This window comes from Chiloscyllium plagiosum, chromosome 20 (genome assembly GCF_004010195.1).
Source record: "Chiloscyllium plagiosum isolate BGI_BamShark_2017 chromosome 20, ASM401019v2, whole genome shotgun sequence".
NCBI classification, from domain to species: domain Eukaryota; kingdom Metazoa; phylum Chordata; class Chondrichthyes; order Orectolobiformes; family Hemiscylliidae; genus Chiloscyllium; species Chiloscyllium plagiosum.
In genome coordinates this window covers 18,725,010-18,750,861 of record NC_057729.1, presented here as the reverse complement: position 1 = coordinate 18,750,861, position 25,852 = coordinate 18,725,010, and the positions used below count along the sequence as shown (strand labels likewise).

The following is a 25,852-nucleotide window of genomic DNA, read 5'->3' as shown; positions in this document are numbered from 1 at the left end:
TCCCCTTCCAATTTAGGTGCAATCCGTCCTTCTTGTACAGGTCACTTCTACCCCAAAAGAGATTCCAATGATCCAAAAATGTGAATCTTTCTCCCATACACCAGCTCCTCAGCCATGCATTCATCTGCTCTATCCTCCTATTCCTGCCCTCACTAGCTCGTAGCACTGGGAGTAATCCAGATATTACTACCCTTGAGGACATCCTTTTTAAATTTCTGCCTAACTCTCTGTGCTCTCCCTTCAGAATCTCAACCTTTTCCCTTCCAATGTCGTTGGTACAAATGTGGACAATGACTTCCTGCTGGCCCCTCTCACTTGTGAGAACATTCTGCACCCTCTCTGAGACATCCTTGATCCTGGCACCAGGGAAACAACACCATTCTGCTTTTTCTCTTCTGGCCACAGAAACGTCTGTCTGTACCTCTACCGAATCCCCTAACACAATTAATCTCTTGGAAGCCGACATACCCCTCGTTGCATTAGAGCCAGTCTCAATACCAGAAACTTGGTTGTTCGTGCTACGTTCCCCTGAGAATCCATCACCCCCTACATTTTCCAAAATCATACCTGTTTGAAATGGGTATATCTACAAAAGACTCCTGCCCTCGGTGCCGACCTCTCTCACCCTTCCTGGAGTTAACCCATCTATGTGACTGTATCTGAGACTTTCCCCCTTCCTATAACTGCCATCCATCACATACTGTTGCTGTTGCAAATTCCTCATCGCTTCTGTCCATCTCTCCAACCGATCCACTCGATCTGATAAGATTAGCATACAATAGCATTTATGGCAGATAGAATCTGCAGTAACCCTTAAACTCCCACATCTGACAAGTAGTACATAGCACTGCAATGGCCATTTTTGCTCCTTCACAATTTACAGACCCAGAAAATAACACCATCTTATTCCTCTACAAACACTGCCCCAGGTTAAATTAATAGCTATGGCTTATATTTTAAGTTTAATCAAGAGACTGATCTCCAAAAAATATATAATCAAGAAAGAATCCACTATACACTACTGCAGCCTCTCTCGGACAGACTTAAAACAACAATTAAGTTATCTGATTCTGTGCTATGACCGTCCCCCAACAGTTCCTCCAAGATTAGTTGTGAATGTCACTGTTAGTTAATTTTTCCAGATGCACTCTGATGTCCAGCGATACCCGAATTCAAACAGCAAATGCAGTAACCGTGCAGGTGTTTTCTCTCTCTCTCCTGAACTGTCCTCACCATGTGCTTCCTTTGTCTGCTCTGCTCCCTTTTAAACTGTTGTTTTGACTTTTTTTCCCCAAAGTTCCAAAACAATGCAACAGCATCTACAACAGTAATTGCTGCTCCTGGAATTCGAGGAAATCACCTCCAACACCTAAAATACCTTAAAAAGAAAGGAGCAGCTCTTACAGCCAAAAATGTTTCCCGTCCTCCATCTTGGATTACCCAGAATCCCTTTATAACATGGAGTAATAGGATAGGGGAATGGGTCTGGATGGGTTAAGCTTCGGAGGGTCAGTGTGGACTTGTTGGGCCAAATGGCCTATTCCACAGTGTAGGGATTCTGTGAAACAGACACTTTTGCTGTCCAGCAACAGGTCATTAATGGTGACTCAACTTGTAGCACCAATATTACGCGGTCAAGATCAACTAACTTTACGCAGATAAGATCCTTCTTGAAGCTCTGCTCAGCACTGCATCATCTATTAACTTACCCAAAATGCTCAGTACTGGAAAAACTATAATCCCAATTGAAGAGGCACCTATTGGACAAGCTTTCTTTCACAAGTATCCATAAAACTCTGTACCAAGATACATGCTATAAAATTTGGAGTGAATCAGATATCAGAAACAAAAGTTTAAAAAAGTTAGCAGGTTCAAGTTAAATTTGAATTGTTACAAAGTGGTAACAAATTCTTAAATGCTTTACCTTGAAAGCCATTCTACAAGTTGAGTTTTACAAGGGATGCTGTTTGTGTTTACAACTATTAGCCACTTGCCTGGAATTTAACGTGAAAGGAAGACAACATGCTTTTAAAATGGAAGAAACTTAAAATTAAAACAACAAACAGATCTGCTTAATTACTGCCAGTTAATTCTGTTAGGAAATGCCTGAAGGTACCGTCAGTAACACCAAATAAATGCCCAGACATTTAATGGTTAAGGTATTTTATTCTCTCGCAATGTGAAATGCCTATAGACCTTCTAAGTTATTTCTTCACCTTTCTTTTCTACAAATACCACCTGATGAACAAAGCCTCAGTTTTGCTAGCAGTTTTGGAACTTTAAGTAGAAGCGTAAGTTGTTAAAAGAGTGACCAAGCTGTAGCAAGTAGCATCCACAGACAGACAGTTTCATCCTCGGTGAGAAACATAATACACAATTTATACTGAAGATTGCTTTATGACAGCAAAGCAATTTTGGTCAAAAGGTCACACATCAATAAAAGACCACAAAGGCAAATGACAAGATAATCGTCAATATCCATGGAATTTTACTCTAGTATGAGAGAAATAACGAAGTAACTTTAACCAACCAAACTACTAAAGAGTAGTTTGTTACAGACCAAAGGCATCATGAATTATTGCGGTTTGGGGGCAGGGGAGGGATTGGTGAGACGGGAAACTGAAAAAGACAAAAGAAGTTCAGTTAAAAAAAAAATGAATTAAATTTTTTTAATTCAACCCCCCCCCCCCCCAACCATGCATGACAGCTTCCATATTTTTCTCTTGCATAAAAGTTCAAATGAATTTTTGCAGAGTGAGGCTTATAGTAAATTTACCCTTTAGGGGGCAGCAGACACATTATGAATAGTTGAATTTCAAAAAAATTTAGCTACTGGAGTCGAGACAAGTTAACTCAAACAAAAAATAATCCATGGGCTTTTATTTACTCATGCAGTTGGGAAAGCAGTTGTGTTCACTCTCAGGGTTAACAAATCTTTCAATTGAGAATGACCAACATAATTGTAATTCATTCTTGATGGCGTCTCACATTCCTGCAGTGGTCTGATTGAAGATGGGCTGCTCCTCATGTTCCACTTGCAGAGAAAGTGGCCACAAATTCCAAGGGTCATCCAGATTTTTCACAGAAGGCTGAAATTTGGGACTTCACTACTTGGATCTCAGGAAGGATGTACAGCCCTGGAGTATGTCCAGAGGAGGTTCATAAGAATTGTCCCAGGAATGAAAAGTTTAATATAGGAGGAACGTTTGAAGTCTCAGGTGTATATTTGATAGAATTTAGAAGGATGAAAGGTGGGGGGAAAGAGGGAGAAATCTAATTAAAACTTCCAGAATACAGAATGGCCTGAAGAGAGGTGGTGTTGGGAAGATGTTTCTATTGGTGGGAGAGACTAGGACCTGAGGGCGTAGCCTTAGAGTAAAAGGGAAGACCTTTTAGAATGGAGAAAGGAGAAAAACTTCTTCAGCCAGAGAGTGGTCAATCCGTGCAATTCACTGCCACAGAAGGCTGTGGAGACCAGGTCATTGAGTATACTTAAGACAGAGATAGGTAGGTTCTTGACTTTGTCAATGGGATCAAGGTTTAAGGGGAGAAAGCAAGAGAATGGAGTGGAGAAACATATTAGCCATGATTGAATGGATGGGCTGAATGACCTAATTTCTGCTCCTATGTTTTATGGTCTTATGGATCAGTTACTATGCTGTGAATTATAATGATTGCAGTCAACCAGTATATGGACCTGAGAAATGGCACTGGCATCAAGTTATGGAGTGTGTTCCAGTAGGAACTATGGAATTTCTGGCTGGATGTGTGGAGTTTGAAGTCTTGTCTTAGCTTTTTGAAAAATAAATTGTCAGTTGGTGGCGTTCTTTGTAGTGCAAAGTAAATGGTTGTGCAAGACTTAATATTTGAGTTATGTTAAGCTCTGACATCACAGACACAGACTCTGGAAGTGAATCAGTTTACTGGATTCTGGCATGTCTCCTAATACAGGCACATGGATCTTATCTACCTCTTGTTAGTAACATTTAACAAACCCAAGAGTTAATGTAACCTTTATATTGTTGTTATTGTTATGTATCACAAAACTTTGTTTCTTCTGCTGAAACTTATTCATGGCCCATCCTTCACCACACAGGCTACTAAACAGCCCCTTAAGGTTTGGTTGCAGCACTCCATTCCAACCACAAGTCACTTGTGGTTGATATCCCAGCTTCATGCTTAATAGAATAAATGTGATCAAAGGTAATGCATAATCAGCTCATACTACTTTGTTTTTTGAGGCAGCTTCAGCAGGTCCAATATGCACTTGCACGGGAAGTCACAAGTTGGGTTGGTCTCAATGTCTCCGAAATAATCCTCAGGAATTCCTCTATAAGGGTACTAATATATTTATGTGGCAGTTCCAAGGGTGAACAACAGTGCTATACTGTTGTTAGGTACACAAGGGAAAGGAAAGCATTTGCATAAAGTGTATTGGCTCTCCTGTCCCAGATATAACCACCTAGTGGCCAGTCCAAAAAAAAAAGCTAATTCCTGGATTTTAAAGATATTTGGCATAAGAAATATTATCTTTGTAGAATTTGAAGAAACACTGTTCTTTTATGCACTTGGTCAAAAAAAGGGTCAGTTCAAACACCAGCTTGGCTTTGGTGCTTTCTCCATATCCCCAACAGCTGGATGTAATAACACATTGACATTGCTGCACATTACCAGTTTTGGCTGCTTGCATATCTCCATTACCACTCCTGTGCCTTCTGTTGCTTAAATCCTAACTCTCGAACATTTTCCCCGTATCTTACTGCCTTTCTATTGTTCTCTTTAAAACACAAAATTTCTTCACCCAAGCTTTTGGTCACCTACCCCAATATGTGCAATTTGGTGTCACATTTTATTTGATAACACACCTATGAAACAGCAACTTCCTGGTAAGATGATGATTATATTATTAATAATAAGTCACATAACTGAATGATCTGTGTGATGAAAAATGGAAACATCCACAGACATTACTATCTATTTATATATTTGGCCAAAAGTCAATGTGAAAAATGAAGAAACCTACAAATAAGCATAACAGTTTTTGGGGAGGTGAGATTCTAAGTGTGGAAACTAAAGTCTACAATACAGTGGAAGAAGCGAGATTGATTGACAATCACACAAATTAACTACTTAGAAATGTGTTGGCAGACTCTGTACAGTCTCAAGGAGAAGATTGAAGCACAGAGAAAAACAACAGTAGGCTTTGCTGTGGTAACTCCCAGTTGAAAAGCCTGCCAAGACAGTGTCAGTTGGCAAAAATAGTGTAATGTTATCAAAGACCTGTAAATTGGTAAGAGAGAATGACAGAAGGAAAGTAGCCTTTAAAGAAGACCAATCGACTCAGAAATGTACAACCACAAGGAAGATGTGATAAAGAAAACCCGACAGACAGACCTATGTATAGCAGGCATTAAAATAACCCATTGAGTTTTCAAAAATCATTTAAGGGTATTTTATTCTGCAATATTCTTCCCAAGGCAGATATTCTTTCAGCAAAGATTATGGATTCTAAAATGAATGCTCCAAGAAGATTTGACTAAAAAGTTAGCGTCTCATGCATTTTAGATCATGAAAATACACTTTTGACTTTTCATATGATAAATATCTATAAACAGGTTATGCCTGCAGAGTGACTGAATGTTCCTTGAACTTCAGCTTATCTGGGAAGTTTTGCAATTTTTTTTCAAAGCTCTGCTTACAAACATTCAAAATCCATGTAGAATCTGAATGTAGTAAAGCCTCACAATTTTATCCAGCCTGGAAACGTACAACCCAATTTCACCTTTTTTCCTTTAAAACATATCAAAAGAAACTTAAATAATGAAACCGCTTTAAAAACAAGTTGAAAATGCTCTCAATTATACAAGGCAAAAGTGAGAACTGCAGATGCTGGAAACCAGAGTTTAGATTAGAGTGGTGCTGGAAAAGCACAGCAGGTCAGGCAGCATCCGAGGAGCAGGAAAATAGACGTTTTGGGCAAAAGCCCTTCATCAGGAATACAGCTCAATTATGGCCTTCATCCCCTCCCCCACTCACCTATTGTACTCTAGGCTACTTTCTCCCCACCCCCACCCTCCTCTAGCTTATCCCTCCACCGTTCAGGCTCTCTGCCTTTATTCCTGATGAAGGGCTTTTACCCAAAACGTTGACTTTACTGCTCCTCGGATGCTGCCTGAACTGCTGTGCTCGTCCAGCACCACTAATCCAGAATCTGGTTTCCAGCATCTGCAGTCCTTGCTTTTACCTATACAGCTCAATTATACAAGTCAACCATTGTGTAAGAAAGAAACTGTTAAAACACTTCAGAAATTTATGCTTCACAGCACAGATACACTGCTAAAAAACATCTTCTATTCACTGAGTGTGTGACAAAACCAGTGAAAAGTAATTTCAAAAGGAAGAACATTTATATATCACCTTTCACAACTTTAATGAACCAAACATTTCAGAGACAATGAGTGCTTTTGAAGTATGGTCACTGGGACAGTGTTGGAAATATAACAGCCATTTTGTATACATCAAGGTTCCATGACAGCAATGAAATAACAGATAAAATAATTGGGTTTTCTGCTTAAAAGCTAAAATATCGGCAGGAGACCCTTGGACAACTCCCTTTCACTTTTTCAAAACAGTGCCATGGAATACTTTACATTTACCAAAAACAACACAGCTGGGGCTTCGGTGTAAATTTACACATGGCAATGCAGCCATAAAAGTTAATTATATGCTCAGGTCTACTGAATAGGGTTTGAGCAATTTTAGCCAAAGTGAATAGAATCTCCTGCATGCTTGTCTGGAGAAGATGTCTCTGCCCAGTAATGATTTTGTTGAATTCACGTATAAAAACCTAAAATAGTTTTTTTTTTATTAGGAGAAGTTTTGATTAGAACAGTTTCTCCACCTCAATTGTGTCCAAGATGAAGTAAATATAATATTAGAGGATCACAGTGGTTATTAAAATGTCCAGATCTGCACTGCAAGCACAACTAAGTTATTCAAACACAGTTGGCTGGAGAGCTGGGGATGAGGATGAGGATGAGGACGAGGACGAGGACAAGGATGGAGGATGGAGGACGGAGGAGGAAGGAGAGTCAGGGAGAAGCAATTATGAAAACGTTCTCCCAATCTAGTTTTCAACCAACATGCATCCATGTGCACTTCAGCCAGACATAGTGCATAGTGATCAGAGATGACAATCCCTTGTAGATTTCCTTTGCTATGGTGCAGGGATGGAAGCAAACCTCCCCAGGCTAGAACTGCTGAAAAAGGTATTTTCTATGTGGCCCCTCAATATATCTGAACCTCAAAAGCTCTAAGAGTGAAAGGAAAACATATCTCCTCAGCAATACAAAAAGCAAAAAAGCGTTCCACTTTTGTTTTACATCAACTTAACTAATATAGTAATTTGCAGCAATTACTATGTCATTGATTAGAGAGCTTCAAGTGAACAATTGGGAAACGAAGATGACTAGCTACCTGGTTTCTTACTGTTACAACACTGAAGGATCAACTTACCATCCTACATTGAAAAAGATACAAGTGCATTTAGGTTCATTTTATCTAAATTTTGTTTAAAAAAAAAAGACACACAGTGGTATGATTAAATTACCACAAGTCGTCACAACTAGGATTACATAATCGGTATTTTACTCCAAAATGCATACCAAGTTTTTTTTGAGAAAATAAATTTATTCAGAAAGGAGAAGTGTGTCAGTGATTAAAATCTGCAGGTGACGTAATGCAGAGTACCACCTGTTGTGTACGATGCCCAGTATTAACATCGGATTTGAACACGATTTCACTCATTTAACTGTCAATGATTGGGAAAATTAATTATCTGCATGCACACGTGCGGAGCAAAACAAGTTTGAAATTATAACACCATCAGGCCACCTAGGAAGCAGTTCTAATTCCATATGTTCAGATTCCTCATAAACCTCCAATATTATTTAGCTAAACAATTCTTTATGAAAAGAAACAGATGTCCAGTAGCAACACAAAATTCCAGAAACATCACAGGATCCTCACTTACTACATTAGTATTCCAAATGTAACCATTTTTAGGCCTGTATTTCCTACACTGCAGTAATGATCATTCTTTTAAAACCCTTCCCTGGCCGAGAAGTATTTGGTTCATTGACGTGGTGAAAGGCACTAAAGTAGTATCGTTCTTTGAGACTACTTGTCACACTCCTGTAAATAAAGAAGCCATTGAGTGAAGAGAGATTTTGACCCTTTCTGAAGATGTACCTTTACTGTGAAACAGATTTCTGAACAGTTGTAACCAGCCAAGACACTGTGCGCTAAGTACTGCTGTCAGGATTGACTGGCACTGCACAAGTTATTGGGGGGGGGTGATGAATTTTTTTTTAAAAATCAGATCAATTACACCTTTGCCATGAAGAAATGGATGTCCTATGGAATGCGCATGTAATTTATATTGGTTGTGGAGATCTTCTCAGCTTTTGTACTTCATTTCAATGGCAACACTGTGGCTAAGTCAGATTCCATTCACAGGTTTTATAAAATACAGACAGATCTGCACACATTTCCTATATTTCCTTTTGTTTGGATAACTCTGGTCTATCGAGAGAAAGTGAGGGCTGCAGATGCTGGAGATCAGAGCTGAAAACGTGTTGCTGGAAAAGCGCAGCAGGTCAGGCAGCATCCAAGGAACAGGAGAATCGACGTTTCGGGCATAAGCCCTTCTTGCCCGAAACGTCAATTCTCCTGTTCCTTGGATGCTGCCTGACCTGCTGCGCTTTTCCAGCAACACATTTTCAGCTCTAACTCTGGTCTATAACAAACAAAAGGAATTATGGAGACTATAGCATGGTCAATGTTCAGAGACTAATTGATCATGAAACACACGATCTCAAAGGTGTTTGGGGAGAGTGGCACACACCAGGATGTAAGTGTCATTAAGATGAAACTAGTGTAGATTTGAAATGAAAAGACACTGAAGATTTGAAGTAGAAACAAAGTTCTGGAGATGCTGACAGCATCTATAGAGAGAGAAAGAATGTCAATATATAGAGTCCAATAGGACTCTTCTTTGAAGACACTGAACTCTCAAGTGGTAACTTGTTTTTCTCTCTCCATGGCTGCTGCCAGGACTGCTGAGGTTTTTCAGGTTTAAGGCAATAGAGGTATTTATTCACCCCTTACAAAGTCAAAAAAAAAATTAGCGAAGAACTTCACAGGAAAAATTAATTCCTTCTTTGTACACACAATAGATTGATTTACTGTCACATGTATTGAGATACAGTGGGGAAAAAAAAAAGTGTTGTTTTGCGTGCTATGCAGGCAGATCGTACCATACAAGGTCCTTCGTGGTAGCAGAACACAGTGCAGAATAGTGTTACAGATGCAGAGAATGTGTAGACAGCACGAGAGCAGAATGGGAGAGATCAAAATTAATATTTGAAAGGCTCGTTCAAAACATCTGACAACAAAGGGGAGGAAGCTATTCTTGAATCTATTTATACATTCTTTCAAACTTTTATATCTTCTGCCCATTGGAAGAGGGTGAGAGTATATCCATGGTGGGAGGGGTCTTTGATAACATTGGTTGCTTTCTCAAGGCAGCAGGAAGTATAGTTGAAGTCAATGAATGGAAGGCTGGTCTTCTTGATGGACTGGACTGAGTTCACTACACTGTAGTTTCTTGCGGGTCTTGGGAAGGACCATTGCCATCTCACACAATGATGCACAGATAGGATGCTTTCTACGGTGTTCATATAAAGACTGGAAAGAGTCCTTGTGGACCTGCCAAATTTCCTTTGCTTTCTGGAGGAAAGAGAAATGGTGGTGTGCTTTCTTAACCATTGCATCGACAAGTGGGGGGACAAACTGTTCTCTTTCTGGAACCTGACACTCTTGGCCATCTCCACCTCAGCTGCATTGATGCAGACAGGGGCATGCCCTCCACTTTGCTTCCTGAAGCCAATGACCAGCTCCTTCATTTTGCTGATATTGGATAGATTGAGTGCTTCGTGGTATGGTCTAAAGGCACCAATCTCTTTCCTGTACTGACTCGGTGTTTGAGATCCTATCTACAATGGTGGTGTTATCAGCAAACTGGTTATTGGAATTGGGGTGGAATTTCACCACACAATCATGGAGCATATAGAGTATAGTAGGTGGCTGAGTATGCAGTCTTGTGGGACACCAGTGTTGAGGATCATGGTGGAGGTGAAGTTGCTGCCTATTCTTACTGACTGCACTCTATGGGTCAGCAAGTTGAGGATCCAGTTACAGAGGGGGAAACCGAGACCCAGGCTCAGAGTTTAGAGATAGGTTTGTTTGGAATTGCAGTGTTGAAAGCAGAACTATAGCCAAAAAGTAGGAGCCTAATGTAGATATCCTTGTTATACAGATGTTCCAGGCTTGAGTGTAGGGCCAGGGAAGTGATACCGGCTATGGATCTGTTGCTAGATGAATTCCAAAAGGATCAAGGCAATTTGTAGGCTGGAGTTGACATGAGTCTCATGTAACCTCTTAAAACACTACATAATTACAGACTTTATAGCTACTGGGTGGTAGTCATTGAGATATACAGTCTGCATGATTGTTATGCTATCTAATGTCCAGCTATAAAAATGATACGTTTTTAAAGGAAATGAATGGGAAAATAGCATTATTTGGATTAGAAATCCAACTCATTTAATTTTGTAATGAGGTCAGAGGGTGTAAATTTAACCAGAAGCAATGGATTTTATATGCACATTGGGCATTTTTTGCAAGGTAGTCATCAGGTAGAAAACATAGTACGTATTTACATAGAGTTGCATTATTAAAGAAAAATGGATTAGTGGTGCTGGAAGAGCACAGCAGTTCAGGCAGCATCCAAGGAGCTTTGAAATCGACGTTTCGTACAAAAGCCCTTCATCAGGAATAAAGGCAGTGAGCCTGAAGAGAGGGACTCCCTGAAATTCTTGGAGAGAGAGGAGGAAAACTTCTTCAAGGCAGGCATCCTTGCAAGAGGATTCACAGTAGGGTTAAAATCAACGAGGTAAAAACAATGACTGCAGATGCTGGAAACCAGATTAGTGGTGCTGGAAGAGCACAGCAGTTGAGGCAGCAGCCAAGGAGCTTCGAAAGAAAAAGGCTTGCTAACAAACTGAATAGCCCAGTGACCAGGATAATAAACTATCTATGCAATAGATATGCTTGTCTGTCAATGCCAGCTGGAGTGGGCAAGCTTTTTAATTAAAAAATGTATACCTTAAAAGAACCTCAGACCACACTACAACAGATACCATAATAGCATAACTATCCAATTCCACTTTGCTATTGTATATGAATTCACTTTTAGGACTGAGAAATACCGTGTAGATATCATTCTCCTGCTTCTTTACAACACTGGACTACACTGAAGTATTTCATTGGCTTTAAACTGTTTCGGGATGTGCCAAAGCCATGAAGAAGGTGCACCTTCTTGCTTGTTTCATGTGCTGGAGATCAGTCTTAGTTTTGACAGAGACAATATATTGTTGGTATATTTTAATACGTTTGCTTATTTACATCTTTGCTGCTCAGAGCATAAAGACAGCTTTTGAAGAATTTATTATGCAGAGCCAAATACTGTTACACAAAAACTCTGCAAAGGGCTCAGTGACCTTGTCCAACATGTTAAAGATGATTCTAAAATTTTACCTTGCTCTGAGGCAGCAACACCACTTGATCTCAGCACCTTTACTTGAGATCTAGCTGCAGAGATAGAGACAGAGAGACAGGAAGAGCTTGCTAAGCAATAGCTCTAACTCAAATCGTCCAGATATCACTTCAGAAATAAAAAATTCACTTGCCTTTTGCAATATTGCGTCAATGCTTATGGTCTTGACTTACAAAAAAAAATGAAGTGTTGGAAGATTCATGGAACTGAAAATGCCCTCAAGGTATGGGAAGGAAGATTCGAAGAGAAAAAAAAACACCCAGAAAGAAGGACTTTTTAAAAAAAAATACTTCCCTACTATAAAAGAATGAAGGTTACACAGATGTACGATGAGTGCAAAAGCCACAGTTCACAGAATACAGTCAAATGTGCTCAACAAATTGCCCAATTATACTTCAATGAGAAGCCTGCCAATCAGACAAGAGATATATTTCAGCCATTGCAATAATAATTACCTCCCTGCTCCCCTCCTTCACCCCCCCCCATCCCCAACAAAAAGTTTTCCCAGTCTATCAGAGAACAATGCCATAAGAGCAGCCAGAACATCACCATATACTCCACACAGACACCAAAGTTAACAAAATCAAATCCTTTTTCTTTTAGCCTCCTGTAATAAGTTATTCAGGCTTCACAGTTCTTCAATGTGTACACTTCACAGACAGACAGTCCAAAGGAAACAAGGCAAACATGGTAAACCAGTTAAGAGGCTGAGAAGAAACAGTTGTCTTTGTCTCATTAGTGAGGCTCTGTGAACTTCCTACACAGATCATAATCAGTATTCCTACCCACACTGGAGGCTGTTGGCCTGGTCCTTATTGGCTTCAATTTCTCAGATAAAAAGTCAAATAAATGAAAGCAATTTATTGATTTGGAAACTGTTAAGCAGAACATTTAGACAGACATATAAATGGCCTTGTACAGTATGCATCAAACCAGCACACAGAACAGCAGCAAGTTTCACAATGGAAACTAACCTACCATAAAAAAAAGGGCTCAAGTTTTTAACATAATTAAAATCTAGAGTTTGGGAATAGTGGCCTTCTCCTCAAAAGAGTCTGCACTGGGAAGCCAGATAAAAAGATAAAGTCATATAGTTCAACAACTTCCCAAAACTCCTTGCATTACTCCAAGCCTGAAATACACCAAGTTCAAGTCCAAATATCCTAAAACTGAAATATTTTTATATGGTGCTAGATAACTAAGTCTCAGCAACACTGCAGTTAGGTATACATACATTTCATTAACCAAGTACCAGTATGATTTCAATAAAATCACAATGTTTTTTTTATTTACAAGACAACCATTAAAAATAGCCAAATTAGATTGAAGTGAGCTAGATTCAAAGAACACTTCTTGTTGTTGTAAAGCAGTTTTTCTTTTTATGGATTAGAGTAGCAGACACTACACTGACTAGGTGTTTCATGCTCCACTTCACAAAGAGGTCAAACACCCTCTAATAATACAGGTTGGTTTCAGAAACTTAAGGACATGCCTAGCTTTAGACAATTAAGCAACAGTGAAGCTCTCCAACAATAAAAAAGTTGTACAATTTTAACTATTAAAACCGAGAACAAATTAGCCCAGGCCACGGTGTGAAAAGCTATACTCAGACGTATTAAAGGAAGAGTTCTCTTCAAACTTCACTTGATTGTTTTTTTTCATTATTCTTTTATCTGGATTCTAGAATTTCAAGAATGTAATCTCCAAGCATCCTGTAATCCAATAAATGTTGGGAATGCACCAAGCTCAGCAGGGAATTGAGACTCAACTGTTGCCAAATGGTATTAAGACAAAAAGAAAGCATTAAGCGATTCCAACAGGGCAATGCAAAGATAAGGGTTACATTCAACTTCAACTCACAGAACAATTAACGAGATGTTCAAATTAACAGTTTTAATACCCTTTCAACAGCATAAACCTTCATCTAAAACGCAAACAAAATACCCTGAAGAAAGGAAATAAAGATAAAAAGGAATACTTAAAAATGTGTGTACATATATCAGATTTCACAAACTTTCAAATGAACAAGTTAGATAATTTTTAAAAAGTTAGGACATTGGCAGTATTTCTTTAAGTGATGTAAGCATAATATTAACATTCAATAATATACAATAACCCTTCGAGAATGGTTTGAAAAATTGTCAAACTCAGTTAGGGCTCAAGCAAACCTTTCTGCCAAGTACAGTATTAGGATCATATCTAAATCTCTGACAAGGGAATAGGTCATATTTTAATGGTGAAACTAGCATCATTTTCCTCCTATTGAACAAGTTTATTTCCCAACAACTCACCCCCAAATATTTCCATTTACAACCTAAATTTTACACAAGAATACCTGACCTAGTATAAGCACGTGACCTTAATCTCCTGGTTAAAATGCAAGCATATAATTCAATCTCCCTTAATCTAGCCAGACTGTGCAACAGTTTCTTCCCACAAGCCATCAGGCTCCTTAATACAGTATGCTCAGACTCTTTCCCATCTGGAATTCTTTACAGGACTTCAAATGGCAGCTAGAAAAATGTCTATTATTTATTATTCTTCTATTACACTAACTTGTGTGTTTTGCACTTCTTATGCACTTTATGCTGTGTACGATTTTGTAGTTTGTACTGTACATGTAGCACCCTCAGTCCTGGAGGGACACTGGTCTCTCTTTCTTTTACTGTATCAGTTGTATATAGCAAAAATGACAAGTAAAAGCTCCTGTACTTGGTAAACTGACCTTTTCTTCAAAAGCAATAAAGGTAAAAATGTTAAAGACTTTAAATGACAATTAGTGCAAGAAGCAACTCAAGTGAAACATTTCCGTTAAATGAAGGAAAGTTCGGTGTCTAATCACCACTTTGGGCATAGACACCCAAGAAATGCTCTCTATTGCTTACATTCCAAATACACTACAACTTTTTGTTTATGTCTAAAATCCTCCCATTATATACAGTAGGAAAGAAACTGCCCTTGCCAGAGTCAAAGCAAGTAGAATTTAAGTGGGGCAATATAAAATTTACACACTACGCAAACAAAAAGATGGCAATTGTTAAAAATTACATCAACTTTTGTGTAAAATCATAAAGGTTAAAAATGGTGGAATTACATTGATACATAGCATGTCCAATCCCTGTAAACAGAACAGATTGGACCACCTGCTGGGGGCAGAATGCTGAAATCTTTCAAGATAAACATCTGGTTTCTTGGTGTGCTGCTTACACAATAACTGCAACTAGAAGTATTAACACAGGAGGGCACCCAAGTCAAGCAAATTGTGCTAAATGTTCACAGGTAAAGAGGTACTGACACAGACACAAAATTCAAAAGTTTAACAATGGCTTAATTTCCAGTTTAGGACAACATTCAAATTTCTGAGACTTGGTTAGAGCCATTTAACAAATCACTAGCCTTTCATCCATGGCACAAAACCTAGCCTTGATTGATCAGGCAGAAGTATTGTTTATTAAAAAGGTGATGATGTGAAGCAAACTTTGACAAGTTCCAGTTTGGTTCCTAGTAGTGTGAACATAAACTACAGTACAAACGAGCTCAAACTGACAATCTTAACTCAACAGGTTATAGCATGACTGGTGTGGAAATAAGTTCTTCCCACACAAACAAACAAAAATTGCTGGAGAAATTACACAGGTCTGGCAGCATTTGAGGGAAGATAGGGAGAAAGTGAGGACTGCAGATGCTGGAGATCACAGTCAAATAAGCTCATTGGAGCTTATCCTCGAAAAATCAACTCTCCTGCTTCTCAGATGCTGCCTGACCGGGTGTGCTTTTCTAGCGCCACACTTTTTGACTCTGAAGGAAGACAGCAGAGTTAACATGGAGTTCTGATGAAGCATCACAGAACTCAGGATCAGCTCTTACATGATGATATATCATCAAAAGCAAGGGCAGCTGTATCTAACTTGGGTGTACTCCATGCCGACAACAAGTGCCTCAAATGGCAAATCTTCCATTCTCCCACAACATTCTTCATTTTGATAAACTCAAATTTTAATAGTTTGGGAGAGATCAAGAAAAGGAGAAATTGGGAAATCATGCCTATGAGAAACCATTGACATTTAGAAGTCAAGTTGCTCGTAGATAAAGGTGTACACAGTGCAAACACCAACAGGATATTATAAAGACTCACTATATAATGGATAATACATAAAAGCTGTCACTTGGATATTTTACCACCCACCTGAGATGACATTGTAGATATCACTTTCATTGGGTTGAATCGGGTGGACTGGCTAGAAACTTAGAGTAGATGCAATGAAGTAATAAGTAAGGAAAAAGAAAGAAAAACTTTCAAGACCAAATAACTATTCCACTTCACGTACAGCATTCCTACACCAACAGGCAATGAAGCACAGTCCTCTACCATATCCCATAACATTAAAATTTCCCTTGGCTAATCCAACTAGCCTACACATCCTTGAACACTACAGACAACTTCAATACAGCCAATCCCACATCTTTGGTCTGTGGGAGGAAAGAGACCCACATGGACACAGGGAGAATGTTTGTGTGGAGTTTGCATAGTTGCCTGAGACTGGCATCGAATCAGAATCCCTGGCACTGTGAGGCAGCAGTGCTAATCACTGAGCCATCATGCCATCCAAAAGTCAAATAAAATACTTGGGCTCAAGGTGTGTCAAGTTTGCATTTTTTCATATTATGGTTACAAGTACAAATATATGCCACGAGTGATGCAAACAATTCAACAATTTGCATTTATATTGTTCCTTTAAAACACTAAGATCTCAGAGCACATCATAGCAGTTTTATCAAAAACAGCAATCAACACCAAACCAAGCCATATAAGGAGAAAGCTAGACAGGTAACACCTAATGTAAATAATTAGTTTGGTTTTAAAAACAGTGTCTTAAAAATGAGAGATTTAGAGAGGGAATTTCAGACATAAAAGAGTCAAAAGGCAGCAAACTTGGCATGGGTGACATGGTGGCTCAGTGGTTAGCATTGCTGCCTCACAGCTCCAGGGACCTGGGTTCAATTCCAGCTTCGGGTGACTGTCAGTGCAGAGTTTGCACATTCTCCCCGTGTTGGTGTGGTTCCCTCGGGGTGGTCTGGTTTTTTCCCCACAATGCAAAGATGTGCGGGTTAGGTGAATTGGCCAAGCTAAATTGCTCGCAATGTTCCGGTATGCCTGGAGTAATGGGGAATGGGTTTGGGTGGACTTGTTGGGCCGAAGGGCCTGTTTCCGTGCTGTAGGAATTCTAATAGTAATGTTGATTAAAAACTGATTATATAAGGCCAGAACCACAAGAACACAATTGTTGGCTGTGTGGTGCTGGTATATTGTCTATAACATTTGCAAGGCATATGAAGATTAACACCATTTAGGCATTTGACAGTATGAATAATCACTGAAAAACTGGAGAGAGAGAGTTAGGATACAAATTTTGGGTAAGCTCAAGTTTATGGAGGGTAAGATGCTCAAGTTTCACAACACATAGGTTACAGTGATTTCTTCCTCGATTAGCAAAGAGCAGGTAAGCATTGACTCTAGTTGCAGCGTGGTTTCACAACTGCTTTCAGCAGTTCACTCAACTTACCGTTCTTTTTGAATTAGTACCAAAAGGACAGTCAAGGGTAAGACACAACTAGATGAGCTGAACACAAATACTGTAAAATGCAAGCAGGTTTCACCCATATTTCCAGCAGAACCAGTGAATGGTGATAGTATTAAAACGTTAAGTTCTTCCTCCCTAGACTTCGATCCAAATGTACTACTCATTGATGAAAGCACCATTAAGCCTTCGGATGTGTATGGTGCTGTTTATGAAATACATCATGCTGTTGAAGCTACTTGTACACTGTCAGCTAGTTCTGCTCACATTTGAGGCATGGGTCTCGCACAGTCAACAACAAACAAAGTAAATTTACCAAGTTGCTAAGGCTGACAGCAGCAAAACAGCTTTCTCCAGCAACCAACTTAAGCAAACCCAACAAGTTTAGAGGGTTGTTTTTTTACTGTTATAGAAGTATAGGGCTTAACTGAATGTAAAACAGTTCAAATGATTTATGAAATAACCTACTGAAGGAATTATCAGAATACTTGTACAAGAGCTTACAAAAATCACATATTTAGTATCACCAGGATTCCAAAACAATGGCTAATACATTGTGTTAAAAGTTACATAGTCAAAAGACATTTATGGTATTCTGAATTAATGATGCAAGAAAATACCTTTTCCATGCAGTATGCAAGACAACATGAAAATGTTTTCTTATTGATTCTAACCTTGGTTTTTTATTTTTAAAAAACACAATTTAAAGCAGTTTGTATGCCTGATCACAAAGGATTTTAAGTTTAAGCATCTTGAAAAATTATTTGCATGAGTAAATTTTTAATATTGATGTAAGACTATAGTGTAGCTTAGAAAATTAATTAGTTCTTAAAAGCTGATGAGAGCACATCTACTGACATTTTCTCAAGAAAGCGGTGACTCAAGATAGCTGCTGAATAACTTAAAGATCTAGAAAAAGGAGGCTTTCGAAAGAAAATGTTAAACAATGAAATTTTCAAAATTTCCCCAGGAAAAAGGTATTAGACAGGAAATTTAACTCAGGAACTAATGAACTGTACATTCCTGGTGAGCACCTCCAATAGACTCAAGTTGGTACACAGGCTATTCCAAGTCATGCTTAACACAACCATGGTGTTAACAGTAAACTAAACAACGCAAAACCCTGCTGCCAAGGTCAATTGCTTGGGAGCCCTAATTGTTAGCTTGACATCAACTTGCCACCCAGCAGGCCCAAGGAGGCAAAGGTTACATCAGCAGTTTCATGAAGACGTTGGTGCTCTTGTAGGAATCTGCTATACAGTATGACATTAAAAAAAACATGCATAAGACGATTTGCTGAATCTCTTTCTTCAACAAAAAAAATCCGTTAAGCTAACAAATACCAGCACTGGTTAGCTAATTCAAATCATCTGGCTTTTTACTAATCTACGATTCCAACAGATTTCAGAGTTTGGCAGAACTAAAATTAAAATCCAAATTAAATAGATATTCTTTGAAAGAAAATCTCTCAAGATCCTCTTCTGGGAATTGTCATTGGTAACAATTTATAGGCTTGGCACAAACCAATTAGTTTTATAAGCCATTGCAAAAAACTTTTTCACTGTTTCAGATCTGCATGGTGATTTTGTATTGGAAGACTTCACACAGGAAACAATTGAGTTTGGTTTGAGGGATTAGGGACAGTTTTATTCTACACATCTTAAATTAAACTAATATGGATGAGCAAACAATCAAAACATCATGCAACGTCTGCCCTAACGCCATGTGGACTGAATAACATAATATTTTAAACTTAATGGTGACATCTCTTTGCAGCTTTCAAAATATTTCTTCAAAAAAAACATATCAAAATTTAATAGTTTTCATGAAGTATTATCAGAATAAATTTATGAAAAACATTAGTCAATTCACAGTATTTAAAACAGCAATGCTCAACATTTGATTTACTTAAAATCTCTAAGGTTGCAGACTGCAAAGATTTTTCAGCCAAACTGATGGACCATACATGAAGACAGGCAAATAAAAACCATCCATCCTTAACAGGAATTGCAAGAATGACAATGTCTAGGATTAAAATTGAGAGAGTTAGGATGTGAATGGGAAGTGAAGGAAAACACACATCTGTTCTTGGAAGACATTTCCTGCCAGTTACAGACTGGAATGAAAGTTGACAAGCTCAATACAAATCTTCCAACAATCAACCTAGATTGATTTGATTTTAAATATATTTTCCTAAGAAAAATTTTAAAAAGGTGACAATTTTCTCCTCTTTTCTTTCCCCATCCTGGAGGGAGGTCATGTATCCAATCAATCTAATTATTATAAAGGTTGATAACAAAAAAGGCAGCTTTAGTGTTTTTTGTAAACAATTGTTTAGAGTCAAGACAAAACAATACTAAACTCCAGATAAAAACACACAGCTTTTAGTTGATTAGTGCCACTGAAAGTCCCACAACCCCATAATCTTTTAGAGAAAAAAACATTTAAGTTTCACATTTCCAAGCATCTCTTTATTGCACCACAGCTGGTTGGATACAAAAGAATGAAAGGCTGTACGAGAAGCAAAGTCTACAATTACTGTGCATTTACCAAAAAGTATTCCCCCCTCCCCAGTTAAATCAACTCCTAACAGCCACTTGTACTGTAGATTGTGGAAGGAAAATGACTTCAAGTAATCTGTGCTTTTCATATCTCCTGATAAGGTAAACTAGCTGATGGGGAAAATATTATCATCTTTTTAAGTTAGTATAGGTTTCTGGGAAAGCTGTGATTATCACCAATACTAAAATTAATTTGGATCTACTAGAGCCTCCCAACAACCCTTCTCACTTCAGATTTGGAAAGCTATTTATCTTTTATATATTACTTTAAGTTTGAAGACTTTGAATACTTCAAAGCAGAATTTTCTTTACCCCAACTTGAATATAGTTTTTGTTCCAAAAATCTAAATTCCTTCATGTAGAAGCTAACACTGCCCATTTTAAAACATGCCTGATAGAGCAAACAAATTTGGTTCAGTGGTTAGCAAAGTCCAGCTTCAGGAGACTATCTGTATGGAGTTTCACATTCTCCCTGTGCCTGCAGAGATTGCCTCCCAAGATCCAAAGATGTGCAGGCCAGGTGAATTGGCCATGCTAAATTGCCCATAGCATTCTGGGATGTGTAGGACAGGTGCAATAATTCCTGAAGAAGGGCTTATGCCCGAAACGTCGATTCTCCTGTTCCCTGGATGCTGCCTGACCTGCTGCGCTTCTCCAGCAACACATTTTCAGCTCTGATCTCCAGCATCTGCAGACCTCACTTTCTCCGCAATAATCAGGGGTAAATGTGGAGTAGGGAGAGAATGGGTCTGGATGGGTTACTCTTCAGAAGGTCATTGTGGACTTGTTGGGCCAGTTTCCATACTGTAGGGATTCTAAGTAAGTTATGTCATACCAAGTAATGATAACAGTTGTCTAATTCTACTCATTGTCACCTTTTTTGGTTACTCTGGTGCAGCTAATTTCCCTTCAGGTGAGGGAAGGGATACATTGCAAACAGCATTGTTTTCTGGGGTGGGACTTCAAAATGTTGCTCTATACACATCACTTGCATAATCCTGAGAAGTCGTCAAATATATGCAAGGAAATCAGCAGTTTAAAAAAATACCACAATGATCCCTGCAAATTCAAAGTTTCAATGAAAAGGACAACAGGCTGACTTTTGTTAATTCCTTCCCTAAGGAAAAAAAGCAAAATAATTCACTACATACCTAAAATGAAGCAAGGAAAATCAACCTGACAAAATTGGAGTCAAGTATTTATATAGTCTATAGATAGGGATAACCCACTACATATCCGAACAGAAATCAGTTAAAAACGTGATAAAATTTTATGGATTGAGCAACTAGGGAATCGATATTTATGTATACTGGATGAAAAGGAATCTTATTTTCTAGAAATAAGAATGAATATTCTCCAACTTTAAACCTAAAGATATATATGCCAGCACAAACTGGGTGTAAAAATGAATTTTTGACTAAAATGTAGCCAGTATGCAAATCATCTTCCCCTTGTGTGGTGTTCAACAGATTAGCCTCAGCAATATTAAAATTAAGATCCCTACACAAGACAACAATATCTTTGAATCATTTCCACTTGTATCTTTGTTCTGAGAAGGACAATGGACAGTAACAAGTAACTCACAAAGACTCTAGGGGCATTTGAGTTTCTATTCATTTGGTGGTAATCACAATAATGATATTACAGTTCTTCTTGTGTACAGAATTGTGAGAAATTGCACTGTTTGGTCTTGAGGTAGCTGGATAAAGCACAATTTTCAGGTTAACAATGAAACAGCAATTATCACTGTACAGTCTTGGATAATTCTCTGATCCAAACAATGGTATCTGGTGTCGGAAAACATCCTCTTAGTCAAGAAGGAAAATTAAGTCCCAAACTCACTTTGCAGCAATGAAATATTATTATGGTATAGTTACTGTTCTAATGTAAAAGTTAAATTTTGTAAATTGTCCAAATTTACAAGCACTAAATCATTAAGAAATGTTTTGAAGTAATATAGACTAGAATGCTCATTTTGAACAGATATGGAATGATCCAAAAACAATTTGCATAAAATATTGTAACATCACTCCAGATGTTTCTTCCCCTTCCCCCATTGTGAAGAGTAAGGTGACCTTGGACATGCCAGCTTTGAGATTTCCTAATTAAAAATGTTATGCACTAAACAAGACTGGGATGCAGGTAGGTTTTTCTCAAAAATCTTCTTTACACAGCTACATTCATCTCAATTTCCCTTTTTGAGAGAGGAAAAAAAAAGGAATCAATTGGTGGATGCCTCACCAAAACATTACTTTATTTGCGTGTAGTGTTTTGTTACTTTCAACCTATAACTGCACCAGACTACAGTGCATTTTGTCAATATCTTGTTATTGACTTTTAACATTACATATAAATTTACCAAATCAGACTAGCTCAAATTGATGCTCAGCCAACTGAGAAAATTTCCTTCAAAGTAGCAAGCGGAATAAACTGAATGGTCATTCAAAATGTCATCAAGAGTGATGCTGAAATGCTCAACAATTTTAAAACAACCCCTCCACCACAGCTCTACAAAACCCTAATTTAACACAAGGGACAGACTGATTTACAGATACAGTGCACAATCTTGTCTGACACTGCAATACATCTTTGTACTGAGATTCACAACAGGTAGGTTATTTAGTTTTTAAAGTGTTCGGTTATTTTGCATTGGCTATATAAAAAATGCAAATGGTAATCGGCATGTAAAGTGGAAGCAAAGTAAGCAGCATAATACTGTCAAAAGGAAAACATTGGTGCCTAATTTGCAAGTTTCTGGGCTTATCAATTTCTATTTGTTCAAATTACTGAAGTGACAGCAGTGTCAGCTGCACGGTAAACATGACAGCTTTCATTATAACAGAGTTGCAGTAGTATCAATACAAGTCAGGGAGAAAGAAACTACTTGAACCAAAACATTCTAAAATAAGATTTCATTTTAATTTCACCCCCTCCATGTTTAAGTTTAAAGTCAAACTAGGCATTCATAAAACTGCTTGAAGACATAAACTAAATTATCAAATTCACACTGCAAATTGAAGAATGCATGGTGAGGGGACTGGTAAATAGAAGAAAGCCAAAGGATCTCTACTTTAACCAGAGACCCTACACTACAAGGGTCTCTCTAGACTCCTCTTCAACATATCTCCCTCTCCCTCTACCTTCAGCTACCCTGTACATTACTGCTGTCCAGGCCACATAGAAAGGGAAGGGACACTTGCTTTTTAAAGCTGGCATGCAGATGAGCTCCTTTGTGCTAAAGGGATACCCAGGGGTTTCACAAGCTTTTGTGCCATGTGTTAGTACACATACAAGCACTACCATTCCATCCCCCACTTGCACTCAAGATATAAAGCACTGAAGTAGAAGTTACAGAATGATTCTTCAGAGCACATTAACATTCAAAATGGTTCTTTGAGGATTTGCCACTGCAAACAATGGGTGGGTCGCAGGACAGTTAAGCACTTGGACAATAACAAATGTCGGGGGGAGGGGAGGGGAGGGGGCAGAGTTCTACCACCAGCATAACTGTTGAGCAAGTAACTCTGTTTAATTTAATTTTACAAGCAAATGACTAAAAGTGTGTTGGAGAGTCTGGCCATCCATGCTTCTTGCACACAACTGCAATTAACTGCAGTACTAATGGGTTCCAGCTGTATTACATTAGGGGAGATATAAATAAAACCCCATTCCAGAGGAACACTGGGGTAAATGTAACAATGTTTTATTATTGATATAAATAAAAACTTTAAAGTTGTTTTGAAAAAAACATATCAATACTCAATATTATTACCATAAGACACTTAAATGTTAAACGTGAAAAGATATTTTTATGTGCAGATAGATACCAATCCGAAAAACTACCACCACGTGCTCCAAATTAGATCTCCATCAATCATTCGTGATGCAACGCATTTTTAAAACAATCTGCAGTTACAATTTTGTAAAACCAATTTAAAGGAGATGTAATCAAGTTTGAATGTTATCAGTGATAAACGGCATACCGTTTTCAACCCAAGACTAGAGCTGCAAAACAATAAGGCTGTGCGTGTGGCTTTTAAGGTCTTTGATATTGTAGTTCAGTTCGATCTCACGCCGATACACTCCAGAATTGATAATACGCTTGCAGCGGAGTACTGTATACTCTTAAAAATAAGGTTTTACTGACTCACGGATTAAAGTTTGCATAACCCATATAAATCCATACTGGCATCAGTAGATTGGAGGTATCCCAAGTCTCATCTCTTTTGAAGGGCTAACATCTAACCTGAATCCCACTTGCAAAACAACTGCAACTTCTGTGACATTTTTTTTAAAATAGAACAAATGCGTCCATTGAGTGGCTGTAGGAAGTCGGAAATCAAAGATGGCTGTAGGTCATGGCTCGGAGTCCAGGGTGATCGCGATCTCGCCCTATCCACAGCACACACAAAAAAGCCCCTACTACCACCTTTCAAATTAAAAACAACCAACAGCTTTCTTTTCTTCAAGAAAGTGCGAGACAGAACCAAAGCAACACACTTTCCTCTTTAAAGAAAAGTTGATCAAAACGTTATTTTTAAAAATTGCACATAAAACAATATCGTGAACGTTTATTGCAAACAAATCTGAATAGTACAATCGCGAAACATGATAAGCCTTTTAACAAGTTGCAACATCAACTGGTAGCGAGCCGCATAGAGATATAAACGAAGCTCCGAATGATTACAAAATAAACGAGAGGCAGGTTAAAACAAAAACAGGAAAATGAAATATATGTAACATAATTGTGACAAGATAAGATAGGAGCTTCTTTGTGTTACATGTTGTAACTATTTATACCTACCTCGATCAATACGAGTGAGTCACGCTTAGCGTGCGCATCAGACCCGTCCCATAATTGAGTCAAACACCCCCTAAAAATGCTGGTTTTACAGTAAATCTGATCGCACCGATGGAGAATAAAAGTTTACTTGAATTGAAATGCAGGGCAACCAGGGTCTGCTCTTTGATTTTTTTTTCTGGGAGGGATTTGCAGTCGGTCAGCGGTCAGAGCCCGGGTCTTGCTCCCTGCGGCCACGGCAAGGACATGAGCACTGGTCATTTTCCCACCCCCTCACCATCCCAATTTTTACATCTTGAAAAGAATTGAACAACTTCTGTTTTTTTTAAAAAAAAAATCACTCTTCTATTTCATCCCAGGTTGTCCCTCAGTGATTAAACAGAGAAACTATTCCGATCTTTTTCAGATCTTCATAGCTGATAACCAGTTCAAAAAGATGTGACGATCCAAGACACGGAGCGGTCACGCACTCCAAGAGAGAGAGAAAACACATAACTATTTTCTTCACATAAACTATTTATTTATCAAACAAACCATGAGTGATGAAACTAGAAGGTTTTCTCTAATATTCCAGAGAAATGCATCTTACCATTTCCAACTATGAGCTGCTCATCCGAGTTGATGTGCTGGGGTTTCGCCTGCTTGCGACGCGACATGGTAGATGCATCAGTAACAAATACAAAAAAAAATTCAAACAAATTCTTGGAGTTGCCAAATTACTCCATTAAGTGGAGTGCGCATGTGTCATGGTAATTATGATTATCAATAATGCATTGCGATTTATCATAGGCTCCTGACAGCTGATTGGCTTGGAGCCAAGGGCTCTCAGATTATTCAAATAAAAGGGGGAGCCTGCGAACGCGCACGCGCTCCCGCGCTGGGGCACTCTGGGGACTGTAGTCCTGGCTGACAAAGCTGCCCACCTCTCCCTCCTTCAACTTCAGCAGCTGTGTCCCAAACCATAGTCCCACCCCTTGCACTGTCAAACACCTCGTCGGTCTGATCAGTTCGAGTTCATGGCAAGATCTCTTTGAGGTCATCACTGACATTTTTTTTTACAGTCCCAACTTTTGTTCTCAGCATAGTCTCAGAATGAAGGGGGGCACCAATTTAAAGTCACAAGTCACACAACACCAAGTTATTGTCCAACAGGTTAATTTGAAATCACAAGCTTACTGAGCGTAGCCACTTCTGAAAGCTTGTGATTTCAAATAAACCTGTTGGACAACAACTT

At 38.5% G+C, this 25,852-nt stretch overlaps 1 protein-coding gene across 2 annotated transcripts in view; it reads right to left on the bottom strand.

The window, feature by feature from the left end:
• sall4 (spalt-like transcription factor 4) overlaps positions 1–25,401 on the bottom strand; it is a 45,834-nt gene extending 20,433 nt beyond the window's left edge. The window contains exon 1 of one of the 2 annotated variants that reach the window (XM_043710243.1): positions 25,208–25,401. In XM_043710243.1, the coding sequence (XP_043566178.1) occupies positions 25,208–25,274 (67 nt within the window). In that variant the 5' untranslated portion in view covers positions 25,275–25,401. Of the gene's footprint in view, positions 1–23,968; positions 24,220–25,207 lie in introns of those variants that run through there. The other variant, XM_043710244.1, reaches the window with a different exon arrangement.
• Positions 25,402–25,852: the final 451 nt, after the last annotated feature.